This window comes from Eumetopias jubatus, unplaced genomic scaffold, assembly GCF_037043125.1.
Source record: "Eumetopias jubatus isolate StellerSeaLion01/CBP00866 unplaced genomic scaffold, mEumJub1_p1.0 scaffold_3, whole genome shotgun sequence".
NCBI lineage: Eukaryota > Metazoa > Chordata > Mammalia > Carnivora > Otariidae > Eumetopias > Eumetopias jubatus.
In genome coordinates, this window is record NW_028274809.1 from 27,392,423 (window position 1) to 27,411,813 (window position 19,391).

Consider the following 19,391-nt stretch of genomic DNA (forward strand, 5'->3'; position numbering starts at 1 on the left):
AGTAAGTAGTGCCTCAGAAAAGTTCACCCTGGGTAGGGCCTGATTTGGAGGATTGGCTTACGTCCATTTTTAGATTACTATATGTTCCTTAAAAAAAAAAAAAAAATCCCTAGCTACAAAAGCTCTTGGTAAATATCTATTCAGGTTTGATTTTCTTTACATCTTCAGATGTCCTTAGGATTTAGTTTCCTCTAGTAGGAGACATTCAGAAAAATGTACCAAGCTACAGGCAGAAATCAGGACAGATATTAAATAACATTTCAAGCTCTCAGTATTAGTTAGTAGCATCTATAGAAATAGAAATTAGATCTTCCTTTCTGAATAAATTTCCCATGCTTCTGGTATTACTAGATTGTAAAATTAGATAAACTCTCTTGATTTCACTGAAAATAACAGAGATTTTGGGCAGAACAGACCTGTATAAATCACAAATACATGCACTTAACCTATGGTTAGGTTTTATTTTATAAATTCTTTGTCTTACAAAGAATATTATTTTTCAGAACTAACTACAAAACATTGACATCTTGGTTGCTGTTTTGGAGACCACATAATCTGACTTCAAGAAATTCCATCTAATTAAGAGTGATAACTTCAGTCAAAATAATGGTTATATTATCTAGTATAATAATTATATTTTAAATAGGCAAGAGACTTGCAGGTCAACAATAAGAAATCATATGCAGATACCAATTGGATAAAATTTTAGAACTCAAAAAATATAATACTATAATAAACCTCAGAAATTCTTAAGATACATGACAAAGCCCCCTTTAATTTAGTTGGAATATCTAAGCTTTACTAATAAAAACCTATCAAAATTTCACAACTCTTATTTTTTTCTTTCTATTTTCCCTTGAATAGTATAATGGATATAATACCATCTATTATTTCTTTGAGTAGCCAGCTTAGGTTGGTAGATAAAACATGGAAATTTAGTTAGAGTAAATTCTGAGGAATTTTGGATTATCCTCAGTGATGTATGAGGAGGTAAGAAGTTGGGAACCTTAAGTACTGGAAGATACTGTCAGAATTGGAAAATACACACGGGATGCCTAGGTGGCTCAGCTGGTTAAGCGTCCGCCTTTGGCTCAGGTCATGATCCTGGAGTCCTGGGATCAAGTCCCTCATCTGGGCTCCCTGCTCAGCGGGGAGCCTGCTTCTCCCTTTGCCCACTGCTCTCCCTGCTTGTGCTCTCTCTCTCTCTCTGACAAATAAATAAATAAAATCTTTTTAAAAAAAGAATTGGAATATATACATTTATGATTAAGGCAGAGGAAGAAAATCTTAAAGAAAGGGTTCAGGAACCCAAGAATATTGGAAAAGAATATTTGGATCAGAGACCCAAAATATTAGGAAGATAGTAGACAATGAGATGAAGAAACACAGATGATAAATGCACATTAAAAATGGATCAAGTAGGACTAGAAAGAGATGGAGAAGAAATTATAAGAGGAAGGAGCACCACAACACTTATTAAGATGGACAATTCATAGTTTAGATAAGTATGTAGATCGTAGAACTCTGTACCGTGTCATCTTACACCTATAAACACCTGACCTGATGCGTACATCATGACCTGTCAGAGATTCAAATCTGTTAATTTCAACTTGTTAACAGCATTTTCCAACAAAAGCCCTGAACTGAAATCAGTGTAAGTTATGTGAATTTAATCTTTTTTCTTTTTCTTTTTTAAGTAGGCTCCATGCCCACCATGGCACCGTGGAGCCCAATGCAGGGCTTGAATTCACAACCTGGAGACCAAGACCTGATGAAATTAAGAGTAGGACGCTTAGCTGACTGAGCCACCCGGGAGCCCCAGACTATGGTAATTCTTATTTAAAACCCAAATGAAAGGAAAAAACTAATTTTTGGCATTGAGTGCAGAGATCATAAATGAGGTGTTGCCAAGGCAAAGGGAATTAAATTCAGGAATAATCAATAATAAGAAAGCTAAAAATAAGATGTGAAACACTGAAACATGAGGGCACCCAGGCTAGTCTTTGAAAGCAACACCAATAAACCAAACAATTAACTGAACAAAATTCTTCCCTTTCCTCAATAGTGATTGAAATTGGCTGTCCAAAAATGTGTTCCTTACATCAAGAGAAAAAACATTATCTTGAGGAAAAATTACACTGCTTGTTATGGACTGAATATGTTTCCCCCAAATTCGTATGTTGAAGCTTTAACCTCCAGTGTGATGGTGTTTGAAGATATGGCCTTTGGGAGGTAATTAGGATTAGATGAGGTCATGAGAGTGGGGCCCTAGTCTGATAAGATCAGTATCCTTATAAAAAGACACACCAAGAGAACTCTCTCTCTCTCCTTCCGTGTGTGTGTGTGTGCGCGTGTATACAGAAAAAAGAGGCCATGTGAGCACACAGCAAGATGGCAGACACTGACAACCCAAAAGAAGAAGCTTCAGAAGCCTCGCTGTCACCTTCATCTTGGACTTCCCAGCCTCCAGAAATGTGAGAAGTGAATTTCTGTTGTTTAATCCACCTGATCTATGGTATTTTGTTATGGCACTGTGAGAAGAAAACATTGCTCAATTTGGTCAGACCCTGAAAATCTTGAGAAAGAGGCTATTCTTGGCAGACTGAGAGTGATGGTAATGTAGTGTAACCGAGATACTACCCTGAAGAAATAACATGACCAGGAAATTAACTCTAACACTGCTTGAATGTCAGTGGTTTTTGAATTGAGAATACCGTTTCATCTAACCGTTTTTACTAATGCCTGGGGAGAACCCACTGAAGAGATTTCTAGGCTCGTGACTTTCTTCAGTGACTAGTTGTGATTCTGAGTCAACAAATTCCTGGCAAGCAGGCACTGGAAAGAAATTAGGGGCAACATTTCATGAGAACACAGAAGGTGGCTCAGTCATACCTTCTCTTGGTTCTTATCATTCTTCTCATAAGGTCCACCTCCGCCTCCTCCACCTCCTCCTCCATCACCTCCTCCACCTCCTCCATCTCCACCTCCTCCTTCTTCTCCTCCACCATCTCCAGCTCCACTAACCGAAGGGCCCCCGAATCCACAGGGTGAGCTTCCTTTGAACTGGAAGGTCCCCTCACTGGCTCTTTTTTCCATAGTCTCATTTTCCTTGTTTTCACTCTTCTTTCTGTTCTTTTCTACACAAGGCACCACACCAAGTTGAAGCAAGCATTCAACAATGTTTAGTGCCACATCACAGATGCGAGAACTGATATCATGATTCAGGACAAGATAAACAGCCTTCAGAACCACCTGGGGATGCGGGGAAGACAGAGACGAACAGAGGGTGATAAATTTGCCTGAACTACCTCTTCCTACATAGATTTGGTTATTCTGTTTAATCCATTTCCTTTAGGCTGTTCTGTGTACTTAAGCATAAATAATTCAGGTAATTTTCAAGTGTACCTATTTAAATCGCACTGGGACCTTGTGTATGTGCTTAACATAGAGTATAAGTCACCCAAAGACTTAAAATGTATGTGTGAAAAAAAATGTATGTGTGTATTATCTCACTTAAGTATTCCAAAACCTGCCATAACACAGACAGTTAATAGGGATACTGAAGAAAAGTGAATTAATGGGACCATAATTTTTCATTCAAAAGGAAACCTGTTCAACTGATTTTTTAAATCAAAGTGCTTTACTCCTCTGCCTTTCACTGTCTGTCAATAATGGATAAAGAACAATGATTTCCATATCCACATGATAGAGGAACATTTAGGCATTCACAATTGCATCATTATTTACACTTCAATTTTAAATGCAAAATATTTGCATGTTTAAATTATGTCTTTTCATAGATTTTAATATTTTAAATTATTTGCCGAGCCCGTTTTCTACTGTGAAATAAAAAATTTTGTGAACTATAATTGTAAACTATAACAACCCTTTCATTTGCTAATAACTATAATCAAGACAGGCGTTCTTGAGAAGGCAAGTTTAAATCTTTTAATGGGCTTCTATTCATTTTCCCTTGCTACCCAGGAGGTTTGCAGTCATGTTGCTTATATAATGAAAGAAAACAAACTGAGAACTTTTTACTCTTATTCTAGAAAAAAGGGACTTAGCACATACACATTTATGTATATTTTATATATGCATATCCAGGATGTGATAATGTTTTTGGATTATAAAAATATTCTGAGATCAGATCACATCTCATGTCATGCTTGAAAAAAAAATAAAAAGGGAAAAGTGCCTCTGTGATGGTTGACACATTTGTGAAATTTTTTATATGGGTAGCCTTTTCATTTTAAGGTTCAACACTGCTAAGAATCTATATGCCCATTTTATAGCTGTATAAAAACTAGATCAAAGAGTCATTATCTTCCAAGCTTTGGTAAGAGAAATTCTTGCTTCTTACCGAAAGATCTAGCATGCCATTCTTGTGGACAAAGTTATTGGTCCCATCAATATGCTCTGTGTCCTCTAAGTAGCTGTAGTTTATGCAGGAGTCTGTGAGGCTTCGGGGCAGGTTCGCACATGCGAGGGGTTCATGTGGCATCTCTGGGATAGGCACCTGGTTGCAGAGCTTCCTCATATGCTCACTGAAAAAGTCTGCGTAGCCTACGTTGAACGATGCCAGGGTAGTGTTGAAGGTTGCAACTGTGATTGTGGAGATCTGGGATCGCACTAATAGAAAGAAAGCAGTGTCTTAATTTTCCCCATATTAGCTAGCGACATCGTGTCAGACAGTTACACTCTCCTGACCACAGTCACAGCTGAGGCTGTTGTAGATGTTTGACTTGTAATCTCAAAGTTATTCTCAATTCACACGGAATTGCCTCAAGCATCAAGGCCATGTAACATCTGGTAAATAATGAAGATTATAGAAAATGTGAATTCCAACTGGCTTCCTCAAGACCCAGGCTAGAGTTTAACTGCAACTGGTGGATTTTACCCAGTCTTAACATGGCAGATCCTACTGATACAGTAGGATCTATGCATATTCAGGATTGGCTAATGATTTTAGCATTGGTTTAGTTGAAATACTTCCCCACTAGTTTGTGGCTGGTAAAATATTTGGTTTTATCCAGCATATTTAAGCAACAGCAAATAAGGAGGACTTTTTTCTCCTTTGTTCAAGAGTAATGGAACATAAATTTGTGTTGGTAACTAACTGATATCATCAAATACTTGAAACATACTCCGGGGAAAAGAGGGCTTAGATTTCTACCCATAGGTTAAGAGTACAGAATAAGAGCCCATTTCAGATTCCACCCAGACACACATGTTTTCTCCACATAAAGCATATAAGGCACATATTTGAAATAGCAGCTGTCTGAAAAAAGAACCCAGAGCCCTGGAAGGTAGTGACTTTCCTCCCATTGAAGGTGGACAAGCCCTTTCAAGGGACATCATACAGGGGACCAAAGTACTGAATGTAACTGTCTTCTGAGTCTCTTCTAGCCCCGTGGGTCTGTGACCTTTTGAAAACAAAGATGAGTGGCTTGCTTCACCTCTGAGAGGTATGGTGTTTGCAGTGTGCCATCAGATAGCTTTTGCTACTAGGAAAATCCCAAGAATGGCTCACAAGTAAATTACCCAGCAATGTAATACATGAATGCAAGTTTTTAAAAAGTACAAGGAGCCAGATTGCAATGAAGATGGAACATGGAGTAAAAACAGGAAACAGGAAAAGGAACCTGAACTCCCGCCTGCAGGTGCAGCCTCCGACCCACCTTCCTTGACGGTGTTTTCTCCGTGGCTGTTAGAGTGATCTGGCAGGTCACTCACCAGGGTGTGGTGGGAGTGTGAGTGCCTGGCACTCAGGCTCTCCATCTCTGTGGCTGCATCCGAACTGCCCCGCCGGGTAAATTTCCCTGAGATGGACAAGAGCACCACAAGAGGGTTTAAAAATGAAAGAATCTCTGCTGAGATGTTGTCTTTCCAAAGGACGGCAGGGAGAGTAAAGGGTCATTAGGAAGTGCATGAGGCACAGCCAAGTAGCAGGCATTGGATTTATTCTCGGAATAGTCAGGGTCAAGATGATGGATGAAGCTGCCTGTTATAAGATCAGCCCCAATCTGGGGCGCCTGGGTGGCTCAGATGGTTAAGCGTCTGCCTTTGGCTCAGGTCATGATCCCAGGGTCCTGGGATTGAGCCCCACATCGGGCTCCTGGCTCAGCGGGGAGCTTGCTTCTCCCTCTCCCTCTGCCTCTCTCCCTGCTCATGATCTCTCTCTCTCTGTATTTCTGTGTCTCAAATGAATACATAAAATCTTAAAAAAAAAAAAATCAGCCCCAATCTAAGCCAAATGTCAAAAACCATAAATGGAATCCCAGTTAGCTGTCAGTTTCTGATTTTAAGCTGGCTTTCTTAATATGCCATCCAGAAAGGAAAAAAAAAAAAAGCTTTTTTTCTTTTCTTTACATCTTCCTTTTCTAATATGCAAATTAAAGTCTGCCTTTGGATTCACAATGAAAGCTAATGCACAAGATCATTTAAGGCCACATTTCCACATCTAGAGTCCTTAAGAAATAGGGCCATTACCTGCCTAATTACAGGGTTCTTCCATTTTTAATTAAATTATCTGCATTCCTTTGGTACTAGAAGCTAGCATCTGGGCCCACATTTCTTGACTAAACTGTTCAAGAAAGATGCAGATTTGCCCCGGAGCCCTAGATCCAGATTTCTAAACAGGTCACTCAAGCTCTGCCCTACTTTGAAAAGTCCTTGTTGTCACCTAAAATGGTGGTTTGCCAGCCTCCTTTTTCAATGCCTCGCCTGTCTTCTCCAAGCCCAGAGAAACTTCCGAAGGAGAATGTGCTTCTGGTGGGGGACACATCCAGGTGGTCCTCGTGAAGTAGGAATGGCACTCCCATTCTTCGAGGCCTCCTCTTCCCTGTGTGGTGGAACGGGATGGAGCCTTTCCTCTCTCGGTCTTCTTTGCGGCTCTTGAACTATGAGGATGAGAGGTAAAGGGTTAGGCACAGGCCAAAGGAGAGGTGACATTCTACTTCCCCAAGGGCTCCATAATCTGCAGTAAAGTACAGAAATGTTCCAGGAAGCAGAGACCCAGAAAGTCAATGAGTATCACTCAATAGAGATGGGTGAAATTTCCATAATGCCTTAAAAGAGTGAAAGAAACAAAGCAAAAGGTAACATATTCCCTGGGTCTTTCTGTTGGGTTGGGTTGTCCCTGGACCAGCGGCATCAGTATCAACTGGGAAACTATTAGATATACAAATTCTCAGGTTCAACCCCAGACACACTAGATCAGAAACCTAGAAGATAAGGCCCAGCAGTATGTGTTTTAATAAGCCCTGTAGGTGATTCTGATAAATGTTAAAATTTGAGAATCATGAGGTAGAGTATAGGATCCTAGAGTCACCCCTTGGACCAGCCAGTATTTTCTGTTCCATTTTTCCAGGATTGAGATCAATTTTTCCAGCCAGACGACTTCAAGTGTGTGCCACTGTCCATAAGGAGAGTCAAAAAAAATACAAAGCATGAATTGGTACAAACCCATTACTCCTACCAAACAAGTTCAAAATCCAGTATAAATAAGAGTTTAGAATTTCTTGGGAAGCTTTTAAAATATACCAATGTCTGGGCCTAACCTGCGGCAATTCTGACCTAATTTGTTTGGGTTCAGGCCTGGGCACATGAATTTTTTATGGCTCCCCAGAGATTCTCACGTGTAGTCTGTACTGAAAACATATTCCCCCCGGATGATTGACATTTTTAGAAAAACTACAGCCCTTGCCTATCATTACATTAGCAATGAAGGTATACATGACTGCTTGCATAGCAACACTCTGAGCTCATAGATAAGTTAACAATATGTTCTGTGCCCTTCACGAACACAACTGAACTAATCATTTTGAAAAATAGAAAATGAAGCTACTACACATACATTATTCTACACATATTATTTCCTAGCTGGTTTGCTCCATATATTTACAAAAAGAGAGGTGGAATGGTGGACTCATAAAAGCATGAACTAGCTTGAACAAGACCTAGTTTTCACAAACTACCAAAATTTCTAAGGCTCAGCTCCTTTCTTTCTTGAGAATAGTTAACATTTATTGAATACTTACTAAGTGCCAGGCACAGTAAGGACTTTACTTGCATTATCTCACTTAATCCTCATAATCTTTTGAAGTAAGTATATTATGTACCCAATTTACAAATGAAGAGACTGATACCTAGTATCATTTGACCAGGATGGCAGAGGTTACAAGTGGCAGGGCAAGAATTTGAACCCTGATTAGGTGACTCCTAAGTGCACACTCGACTCCACCTTTAATTTCTCATCTTTAGAGTTCTAGTGGATGCATAATAAATGTTTATTGAATGGAAACCTATGCTAAGACCTATAACAAGTTGTGAGGGTAGGAAATCTAGTGATTTGTTGTAAGGATTTACTACTTTATTTACAGAGTTTTGTTTGTTTTGTTGTCTTTAAATTGGAGATGACTTCAAGAATAAATATTCCATGATGATCCCATCATTCTGAGTAAGACTTCAGTAAGACTCAGTTTCTTAGGTGCAAAATGTGGAAATTTAGGATCTCATTGAATTAAATGAGAACCATTTATACAAAATGCTTGATAAAATGAAATGAACCATACGAATATAAGTCGCCATCACGGCTACCACAACTACCTCCACTACCACACTACTGTAAGCACTCTACCCACATCATCGGGATTGAGCTTGGTAACACTGAGAATGGGAAACATTCATGTGCACAGAGGGACTCGCACAAGGTCATGCTGCAAGCCAGTGCTATAAGTGGGGGCTGACCTCTCTCCTCAAGGTTTCTTTCCCAACCCACCCCATTCTGCAGCATGACCTCATGTCCTACTGATTTTTGCAATTACCAAAATATTAAAGAGCATAAGTGGTTCTACTCACCTTCTTAAAAATGTTCATGCCAAGGTCTGAAGAAAGATCTGGGACTGCAGACCTACGTAAATTGGTCAACGAAACCTTAGAAAAGGCCTCAGGGCTAAGAGATTTTTCCTCTTCATTACACTTCATGGTGAGATCCTTAATAGACAATAAAAGTAGACTTCACAATCAAGGACTTAGGGCTTTATATCCAAAGACTTTTCTTATTGAGATGTCATATTTTTAATAGAAATGTGTTTAATGTTTTGATATCTATGAAGTATTTAACTTGTGGGTCTAGACTTTTAAAATCCATATCCTGCTATGGAGGAGATACATTATATATTAACCGTAACCCCTGTCTGGGGTTTTTAACAGTGAGAACGTGAAGCTCCATATTTGGGAAAGCTAAGAAAAGAGGGAGGAGACAGGTATCTTATCTTCTCTTTTCATCAAAGTTTTTCTGTTTAATGGTTCACCAAAGGAGATTTTTAATTTGGGCAGAATCATCTACTACTAAAACAGAGTATGTCTCCTTTTCACTCTAATATTGCTCATGTTTATTTTCAGAATATGTAGACTTTTTCAGACATAGCCAATTCATATTTAAGTAAACCAAACAATTGGAACATACTGCAAAGCACAGTTTTTTTCTCTCCATATCCAGCACACATGGTATCAATGAGAAAGAGGGAAAGAAAAAGTGTTCAAGCTGATATTAGCATGTTCATTTATAAAAAAGTGATTTTCAGGGGGATATCATCAAATTGGTATACAGTCAGTTTATTTTTCCAAACATCTATAATAAATAGCAAGACTATATATCCAAAGGCAATATTTCTAATTACTATACTGAGGTGCTAAAAAGTTTTGAGCTATGCAAAAGAAGGTAAACCCTATTCAGTAAAATTCTAGTGTCACACATTTCATGATATCAGTAATTAACAGTTGTATGTGAGAACTATCTATTAACTAGCACTTCTATTGGGAAATTTTCCATTATTTTGGGCCAACAGAGTCTTAACTGTAGATTAGTGCGAGTAGAGGTATTTAGATACCCTTCTTTGAGTGGTAAATTAGATGCTAAGAAAGAAGCAAAAGGGTCTAGCAATAAAAGATAGAAAGGAAAGGATAATAGGATCAGAGTAACCCACCAATAAGTAGTCAGGGCTGGAATGAAGAGATGGATGCATAGGAGAAAAAGAGAATCTGTTATGGCCAAAGTTGTTGAGTCAAAAGACAGTGGACTGAGTTTCTCTTACTTGGGTTTTGTGGGTGTTCACTAGTGAGGGAGCTGCTGCCACCATCGAACTGCTCCTGGGTCTGGGCAGGAGAGGAATATCTGGTTCTGGAGGCTTTTCAGGCTTCTCTTCCAACATGTGCCGCAGCCTTTGTAGATAGTACATCAGAGACCACTGAGTGCCTTCCTCAGACCAATGGGGTTGGAGTAGGCAGCGAAGAACAGCAACGTCAAAGTAGGTGGCATAGCGGGACCTTTGGCATGGAGGTATCATGAGAGAGGCTCTGTTTCCAGTGACAGAAAGAAGATGATTTTATTGGCAAACATTCCAAGGGGTGACACAACATGGCTTGTAGCTCTGCTTTTCTCATCTGCTTACTTATTCATCCACTTATCTTTTGTGTCGTTTACTCTACTATTCTCCCAACTGGTTTCACTCATTTCACTTTTGCTAGATACTTCCTGGAAGTAGAGCGGTTAGAAAGAGTTTTAAAGGATAGGTAGGAATCAGCTAGGCAAAGTTGAGGATGGGGCAGGAGGGCACATCAGCATTTCAGTCAGAGGAAACCATGCCTACAAAGGTGGAGTTAGAAAACAAAATCATGAGTTTTGGGGAGGTGGGGGAGAGTAAGCAATTGGTAGTAGTTGGTGAGTAATTTGGGTGGTGGGCGATGAGGAGAGTCTATAGAAATAGATGAGCTTCAGATTGTGATGTTCCTTTTATACAATGCTATCAGGTTTTTTTTTTTTACCTTGATAGAAATGGGAGTATTTGTATATATTATTGGATATTTCAATCTATTATTGGTGATTCTAATATATAAAAGAACCAAAGAAACTGCAAAGTACTAAACAAGCAAAAGTTAGGTTATGAAGAAAATTTTCAAAATTTTGAAATCATTTTGAAAACTCTATAGCTATATATTCATATAAAATAGCAAGACTAATTTTAAAAAATCTCAAGGTTTTGAAATTCTCTTATTCAATTTAAACACATGATACAGTCATTCTTTAGTGTTCAACTTAATTACGCTACAAAATAGGTTTATGCAATTACTAATGTAATATATCATCCTAAGTATCTTAGGGAATGTGAAGATATATGTTTAACTTCTTCATATTGAGTAACATATGGTCCAATGAATGACAGCCAATAAACAACAAATTATAAACTGAGAGCTCCTAGGATCCAAAATGAAACCTTACATCTAAAATCTAAACTTAACTCCCAAACACAGTTTCTTCCTGAGTTAGGTGATGCAAAAGGGAAATTTTTGTACCCTGCTATCAACTAGCAAATGGCACAACCCACACATGGAGAACTTCAGAAAAAAAAAAAATGCGGGCACTAAGAAGTGAAGAGAAGTTTTCCTGAACTTCCCAGACCCATATTTTTTTTAACTGAAAGTTATGGATCATTATTGGTTCAAGAAATTAATTCAAAAGTATATGACTACTATTGAAATGTTAACTAGAATAAAAACTATCAGAATGCAACAAATGGAATAAGAATTTGTATGCTTGATGAAACTTATTTCACCTCATGCATTGTCATTAGTCATGACACAAAGTAGATTTCTTTTTTTTTTTAAAGATTTTATTTATTTATTTGAGAGAGAGAGAGAGAGCATGAGAGGGGATTGGGTCAGAGGGAGAAGCAGACTCCCTGCTGAGCAGGGAGCCCGACGCGGGACTCGATCCCGAGACTCCAGGATCATGACCTGAGCCGAAGGCAGTCGCTTAACCAACTGAGCCACCCAGGCGCCCATAAAGTAGATTTCTTACCATGAGTCACAGTAAAAAGTTTAAATACGCAAACCCAGACCATGTCTGGGTCTAATCTTGAGTATTTTGATTGACAAGTAGGAAACTACACAGAAGTTAAAACAACCACATAAGGTGCCGCAATACTAATTATTTAAGTGAGTTGGCAGTCATACAAGAAGTTTTCTACAATCAGCGAAGTTCCCATATATGTATGTTATGCTAGAACTTATCCTTTTTCCAGGGACCTAGAATACTCTTTGAATATCAACTGCATGTCAACTTTCAGTCCTTCAGAAAGTCCCACAGATTCTCCTTCCAACCACTTCTCATCAGGTCCACAGACACCAACATCTTGCGTTAGGCTTATTGTAATTACTTCCTACTAGTCTCATTGCTTCTTCTCTGGTTCCTCCTCTCCTCTCCTCAAACCCTTCCAATGGATTGTTAAATCATGCTTAAAATAAAATGCAAGCTTCTCATAGTAGTCAATATGACCTGCATAATCTGGCTGTGCATACCAATCCAACCTCTTTACCATGATTGCCATGGCGTACCAAATATTTATTTGCTGCCTCTTAGCTCCAAATGCATCTTTCTTCTTGCTCTGTGAAAATGGGCCAGGGATCTTTAAATATTTTTCCACTGATTTCTGGTATGATGTTTAGCTTGGTCAGTAGATGAAATGGAAAAGGTATTGCAGGAAGAAAGAATTTTGCTTTCTCGCCCTGGTGTACTTGCTCAGCACGTTCCTATAATGCGTGTACAGCTTCTCCAGTACCAGGCTCCTGTAGTGTTTATGGGTTGTCTAGTGCTTAGCTCCTGCAGGGCACGTGGCTTCTGCCACATGGGTATGTTTTCTAGAACCAGACTTCTGCAGCACTCACAGCTTTCCCTTTGCTCAGCTCCCATAGTGCCCAGTACCCAGCAGCACCCGGCGGCCAAGAGCCCCCTGGCACTTCCCTTTGGAAGTTTTGTAGCAGAGGGCCCCTACCAAGACACCTCCCCATGAATAGCTTTCCCTAGTACCCGAGAGGGTTGGATTTCTGACAAGTTCCAAAGGGCAGATTTCTAGGAAGTTCTCCTGGTGCAGCACCACGGTGACCTCTCTGCCATCCATTGAGGCATAACTTCACCCTCTCCAACAGAGTCATACTCTCAACCATGGGGAGAGAGGGGTCTCCCCTGGGTGTTTTGTCTGACCCCTAAAGTTGGAGATTGCTCCGTTATATCTGCTATTCTTATATTCTTTAGAGTTCTCTTTACTTCTTATTAGCCAGGCCCTTACTACTCCAATACTCTAATCTTGTTATACTTAATTCCCTATATTAAACTTGCCCTGTTCAAATTACTATTTGGTTTCTCTCTCTTGACTGGACCAGTCCTGACACATCTGATTGTTGTGCTTCAACCACATTGGCTTTCTTACTACTCTTGACTATGTCAAGCTTATGCTGGCTTCAGAGCTTTATTTCTATGTGGAAATTTCCACCCTTGAGGCCTAGGCTTTATCTAGGCTCTGTTCCAATGTCATCTCCTCAGAGAGGTCTTCCTCAAACACTGTGTAGAGTGGCCTTCCTCCACCACTACCCATCTTTTCACCCTGTTCTAATTTTCTCCATAGCATGTAGCATAACTTGAGATTATATCATTTACTTGATTAGTGCCTATCTCTATTTATTTGAATGAATTAAAAAATTTCAGAAGTGGATTCAAGACAAAGGTGGAGAAATCAAAGTCTTTTGCACATACAAGCAATACGCATTTTGACAACGGAAAGAAAAAAGAGCTCATTAGAAGTAACAGCAAATAGGTAAATGCCATGGGTTGGGGAGCAAAATGACGAGTAATAAAACTGACAATATAACTTAGTATGTTCAAATGTAAATAACACTTGACCCAACAAGCTGAAGATAAACATCTATTCCAAAAAGTAGGGGAAAGAAATGTCAATTTAACCTCAACTGGTATCAGCGATAGGTAGGAAATACCTAACTTTCAACATAGATTGGATCACTGTTCTATATGACTTGAAAGAATGACCACTATCAGGGTAAACTAGGAAAGACCACACAGGCACAGGTTAGCCTTAAACATCACCCTCCTATTACAACAGAATGATAATATAGGAAATTGGGGATACTTGGGGACCACCACAAACAATACTATGAAACATTTAAAAAAAATCTTAATAAACAGACAAACTAACTTTTGTGTTTTTTTTGCAAAGGGAGTTGGGGGACAGGGAGAGGTAGACTCCCCACTGAGCATGGAGTCCAATGCAGGGCTCAATCTCACAACCCTGACATCATGACCTGAGCCAAATTCAGGAGTTGGATGCTTAACTGACTGAGCCACCTGGGTGCCCCAAACTGTTATTAGAATAAATTCTTGATATTTTAAAGATTTCCATCACTTCCTCCCCCAGTAATCTATAAGTTTATATGTAATTCTCTTTTGTGTTCTGAACCCAATTTCAACAGGTATGTGTTGGGGGGTGGGGATTCCACACCATAAAAAATTTTTCTAGACACGAACTGGGTCCATTCTCTGTCAATTGAATTCTGATACCTATCTACCCAGAGATAGCAACAGATTAAGGGTTCGGTCCTGCAAGACTACTCTCCCTCCTACTTCAGACACCAGGTTGTCACCTGTGCTTCTCATCAACTGGCCATAGACTAGAGGTTCCCAAGACCCGCTCCCCGCCCCCACCCCACCCCTGAACTTCAGATTCTAGTTGCAATTCCAGGTTGTTACCTGTACTTCGTACTGACAGGTTCTAAATCAGAAGTTCCCATGATCCCCTCCTTGAATTCAATTAATTTTCTAGAATGGCTCACAGAACTCAGGAAACCTGTTTATTCACTAGATTACTGATTTATTATAAAAGGATACAACTCAGGCACAGCCAGACAGAGGAAATGCTTAGGGCAAGGTATGGGAAAGGGGCATGGACTTCCATGTCTTCTCCCAGCACCTCCCCGTGTTTACCAACCCAGAAGCTCTCTGAACCCCACCCTTTCTGGCATCTTTTGAAGGCTTCATTACATAGGCATAATTGACTAAATCATTAGCCGTTGGCGATTGATTCAAACTCCAGCCCTTCCTGGAGATCAGGTGTAGGACTTAAAAGTTTTAACCCTCTAATCACATGGTTGGTTCTCCTGGCAATCAGCTTCTAGTCTTAAGTGCAGTCCACATGTCACCTCATTAACAACAAAAGTCACCTTTGTTGCTTTCATCATTCAGGAAATAGGAGCTTACTGACAGAAACAGGGAGTAAGGCCAAATATATATTTCTTATTATAAATCATAGCATCACAAATTCTGAACAAAATTCCAAAGGGATTTATCTTTTATAAATCAATGAGTCTGTTCTGAAATTTAATGGATGAATGAATAAAACCTTGAGTGTAATCAAGAAAGATATAAAAGGAAGTGTAAAAGGGTGTAAATTGTCCAATGCTAATGTGTGTTTTACAACAATATTTGGCCAACTAGTGCTGATTTAGTAATAGACAAGAATTCAGTGGTATACAATATGGAGCTACAAAAGATTCAAATATTTATAAGAACCTAATATATCAAAAAAGTCACGCATTAAATTAGTACAAAGGATATATTAGTCAATAAATAATATTGGCGTAATTCACATACTCAGAAAAATATAATTTAGCCTATCAAATTATCACATTTTATTCACCAAATAAAATCAAGACAGATTAAGATTTAAATATAAAAATATAAAAACATAATAGTACCAGAAAAACATTTTGGCTATTTTTTTATAATCCTGGAATAGAGAAGTACTTAAGAAGAATGTAATGGCCCCAAATTTAAAACAATACAAATACCCACCAACAGGTGAATGTATAAACAAGCTGTGTACATCCATGCAATGGACCACTACTCAGCAATAACAAGGTCAGAATTATTGATATATTCAATAATTATGCTGAGTAAAAGAAGCCAGATGAAAAAAAAAGACTGTTTTTCATTTATATGAAAATCTAGAAGCCTACAAACAAATCTATAGTGACAGAAAGCAGATCAGTGGTTGCCTGGGGATGGAGAAAGAGTGGGTGGGAAGGGGAAAAATTACTAAGGATCACAGAAAACTTTTAAGGAGATATGTTCATTATCTTGATTGTGGTGATAACAATGTATAATAAGGGAGAGAGTATCATTCGAAAGATCTTTTGCTGTTCAAAAGGAGGGTTGAGATTTTATTGAATTATGACTCTTAATAGTCAAATATCCATGTTAAATTTTCAAAGATAACTATATCTTTCCAATAGAAGGAAAACGGGATTTAGAGAAAACTCAGTCAATGAACAAGAAGAGAAGAGAGAAAAGAAACACATAAAAAGCAGAGTAAATAAAAAGCACAAAATAAAATGGAAGATAAAAATCCAAAATGGCAGTTATAAAAATAAATACTGAATACGCTCATGAGATAAAAGACAAAAATGGTGACATTAGATTCAAAGAACAAAGTTTAGCCACATGTTAGTTACAAAAGAAAATTATAAAATTGGGAAGGAGAGAATGGGTACAGAATGTAAATCTAACTAAAATAAAATTGGTGCAGCAATGATGAAAGTAGACTTTGACATAGAAATATTATTAGATATAAAGATGGTCACCAAAAGTCTAATTAAAAAAAATTAGCTGGGAAGCTACACTAACTCTCAACATGTATATACCTGATAACAAAATTTCCAAATGCTTAAAGTAAAGCCTAAGAGACTTGTAAGGGGAAATTGACAAATAAATAATATCAGTAGTATTTTTAACACATATTTTTCAACAAATAATAGATCAAACAAATGGAGATTAGTAAGAATGTAAGAGATCTGAATATACACTTAATATTATTTTCTCGCACCTTGGAAATGTTTACAAATCAAGTCTCAAAAGAAACTGAAGTTTCAATATTTCATGTAAACCTGGTCCTCTAACCACAGTGGAATCCCAACAGAAATCAATAGTGGAAGGAAGGAAGGAAGGAAGGAAAAAGCTCTAATGGGTTAGCAATTTAGAAACATACTTTGAAATAACTCGTAAGTCAAATAAAAAGTTATAATGAGAATTTTTAATATATTACATGGAATGACAATGAGTCCACACAAAAAAACTTGTGAGATATAGCTCATTTGGAATTAGAGGGATATTTAGAGCTTTAAATGCTTCTATCAAGATAAAGGATATAAAAAATAATGAGAGAAGCATCTACATTTAAAAAAAGACTAAAAAATGTTTAAACAGGTTAAAAAAAGGAAGACCCTGAATAGTAGGAAAAAACGGAACATCAGATAGGAGCATGTTTAACAAAATATAAGACAAAGCTAGATAGGATTAACAAAACCAAATATTATTTCTTTGACAAAACTAATAAAAATTAATGAAGAAATACAGTAAAACGTGGGATCACAATACTATCACTGAAAATGCAGACATACCTAGATATAGTAACGATTTTAGAAAAGGGGGAAACATTATGAACACTGTGATCAAAAATGTGAATATCTAGATAAACACATTTATCCAACCAAACTCTAGACCCACAACCTTTAAAAACTGAACTGTGGGAAATAAAATGTATTTTAGAAATTCACTAAGCCCAGAAGGTTTACAGCTAAATTCCATTAATCATTAGGGAAATAGGTATCTCCCATTTCATACAAAGTGTTCCATAGACAGGAAAAAGAAAGGAAACAATCTTTTCATGAGGCCAGGATAACACTGCTACTAAAACAGGACAAGCACAGCATAGGAAATGAAAATCAGAAGCCAGTCTCATTTATGAGCATTGATGTAAAAAGATACATAAAATGCAAACAAACTATATTCAGCCATGTACAAACTTGGTTTTTTCCTAGGAATTTAAAGATGATGTAGTAAAGTAATTCACCACCTAAAAGGATTACAAGAGAACATACCCACATGATTTTCTCACTAGGTGCAGAAAAACCTTTCATAAAATTTATTATTAATTTATTAAAGTCAATAATAAAAATTAGAAAAGTGCTATAATAATAGAAAAGAGTGATAATAATATTTGGGTACAGAGTCAGGCAGAGTGATGCAAAAGAATGAAGAGCCCCAAATCATACCCTCACAGTTGTGCAAATCTGATATTCAACAGAGACTAAGTTACAAATCTGCGGGAAAATAAATATTTAAGAAATGGTGAAGGAAAAATCAGCTATTTATGTGGGAAAAAACATACCCATCTCTCATACAGCTGTATTTAAAAAAAAAAAAAGCCAACCTGAGATGAACTGAAGACGCTTAAAAGCAAAACAGAAGAAACAGAAATATTTATGACCAAGGGTATGAAAGGATTTCTAAAGAAGATAACATTCCAAACTATTTTTTAAAAGTATTGATAAGTTTGACTCTATTCACATTTAAAATTTCTATTAAAAAAATAAAGTGGGTGCCTGGATGGCTCAGTCAGTTAAGCATCTGCCTTCAGCTCAGGTCATGATCTCAGGGTCCTGGGATGGAGTCCTGTATTGGGCTCCCTGCTCAGCGGGGAGCCTGCTCCTTCCTCTCTCTCTCTCCCCCTCCTCTTGCTCATGTTCATTCTCTCTCTCTCTCTCTCAAATGAATAAATAAGATCTTTAAAAAAAAAAAAAGTGAAGATTTACAAAGTAGAAAAAATACCTGTAAGTCTTTAGCCTACCAAGAATTATTATTTTTGTTAATAAAGAATGCTCATCAATCAGGAAGGAAAAGACAAACAGCTCAAATGTGCAAAGGGTATGGAAGGACATTTTGCCAAAGAGAAACCTAAAGAGAGACAAAATAGAAAGAGGTATTCTACTCCAGTAATAGCCAGGGAAATGTGGACTTAAGTCACAATCCATCAGAGTTGTGAGACTATAGAAGCCTGAAGATGGGAAGTATTGCTGAGGGTGTGACAAACCAGAAACACTCATCACTGCTGGTAAACTCAGAGTACGATTAGGCGGCGTCTAGTAAATTTTCAATTGTCCTTACCCTATGCTCCAGAAATTCCATTCCTGGGGGAAACTCTATCTTAGAGAAACTCCTGCCCATGCACACAAGGGGACATGTACAAAGGTGTTTATGGCATCAATTTTGTTAGAGTAAAGAACTAGAGAACATCCTGAAAATTAGCCAAAGGAAAAGGGGCAAATCAATGCTGGCATGTATTTGCCAAATATTATTTATATGTTATATGATGTGACAGGCTAGGGTGCTTATCATGTTCTATTTTATCAGCGTAATTATTGTATCCACTTGTGAAAAGATATAAAACTGAACACTTAGGTGTTGTATACTTTTCTGGATTTCTTTAAAGAACATTAGCTAAGACCTTGGATTTTTATCAATAGGGACTAAAAATCTGCTATTCATTTATACATAAAGTAGATCTGTATAAAGTACATCTATATATATATACTATATATAATATATTCTATGCTCTATATATCATATACACATATACTTATATATAACATCATACATTTATATGTAACAAATACATAATACATGATTTTAATACTTATATATG

At 37.7% G+C, this 19,391-nt stretch overlaps 1 protein-coding gene across 5 annotated transcripts in view; it reads right to left on the reverse strand.

Annotated features, from left to right (window-relative positions):
• Nucleotides 1–19,391, reverse strand: part of UNC80 (unc-80 subunit of NALCN channel complex) — a 225,172-nt gene that overhangs the window by 166,023 nt on the left and 39,758 nt on the right. For 3 of the 5 annotated variants that reach the window (XM_028112210.2, XM_088022040.1, XM_028112209.2), the window contains exons 8-13: nt 10,101–10,362; nt 8,863–8,997; nt 6,686–6,902; nt 5,682–5,822; nt 4,364–4,632; nt 2,893–3,252 (exon numbers count right to left, since the gene is read on the reverse strand). In XM_028112210.2, coding sequence (XP_027968011.1) covers nt 2,893–3,252; nt 4,364–4,632; nt 5,682–5,822; nt 6,686–6,902; nt 8,863–8,997; nt 10,101–10,362 — 1,384 coding nt within the window. Of the gene's footprint in view, nt 1–2,892; nt 3,253–4,363; nt 4,633–5,645; nt 5,823–6,685; nt 6,903–8,862; nt 8,998–10,100; nt 10,363–19,391 lie in introns of all 5 variants that reach the window. The other 2 variants (XM_088022041.1, XM_088022039.1) reach the window with 1 other exon arrangement.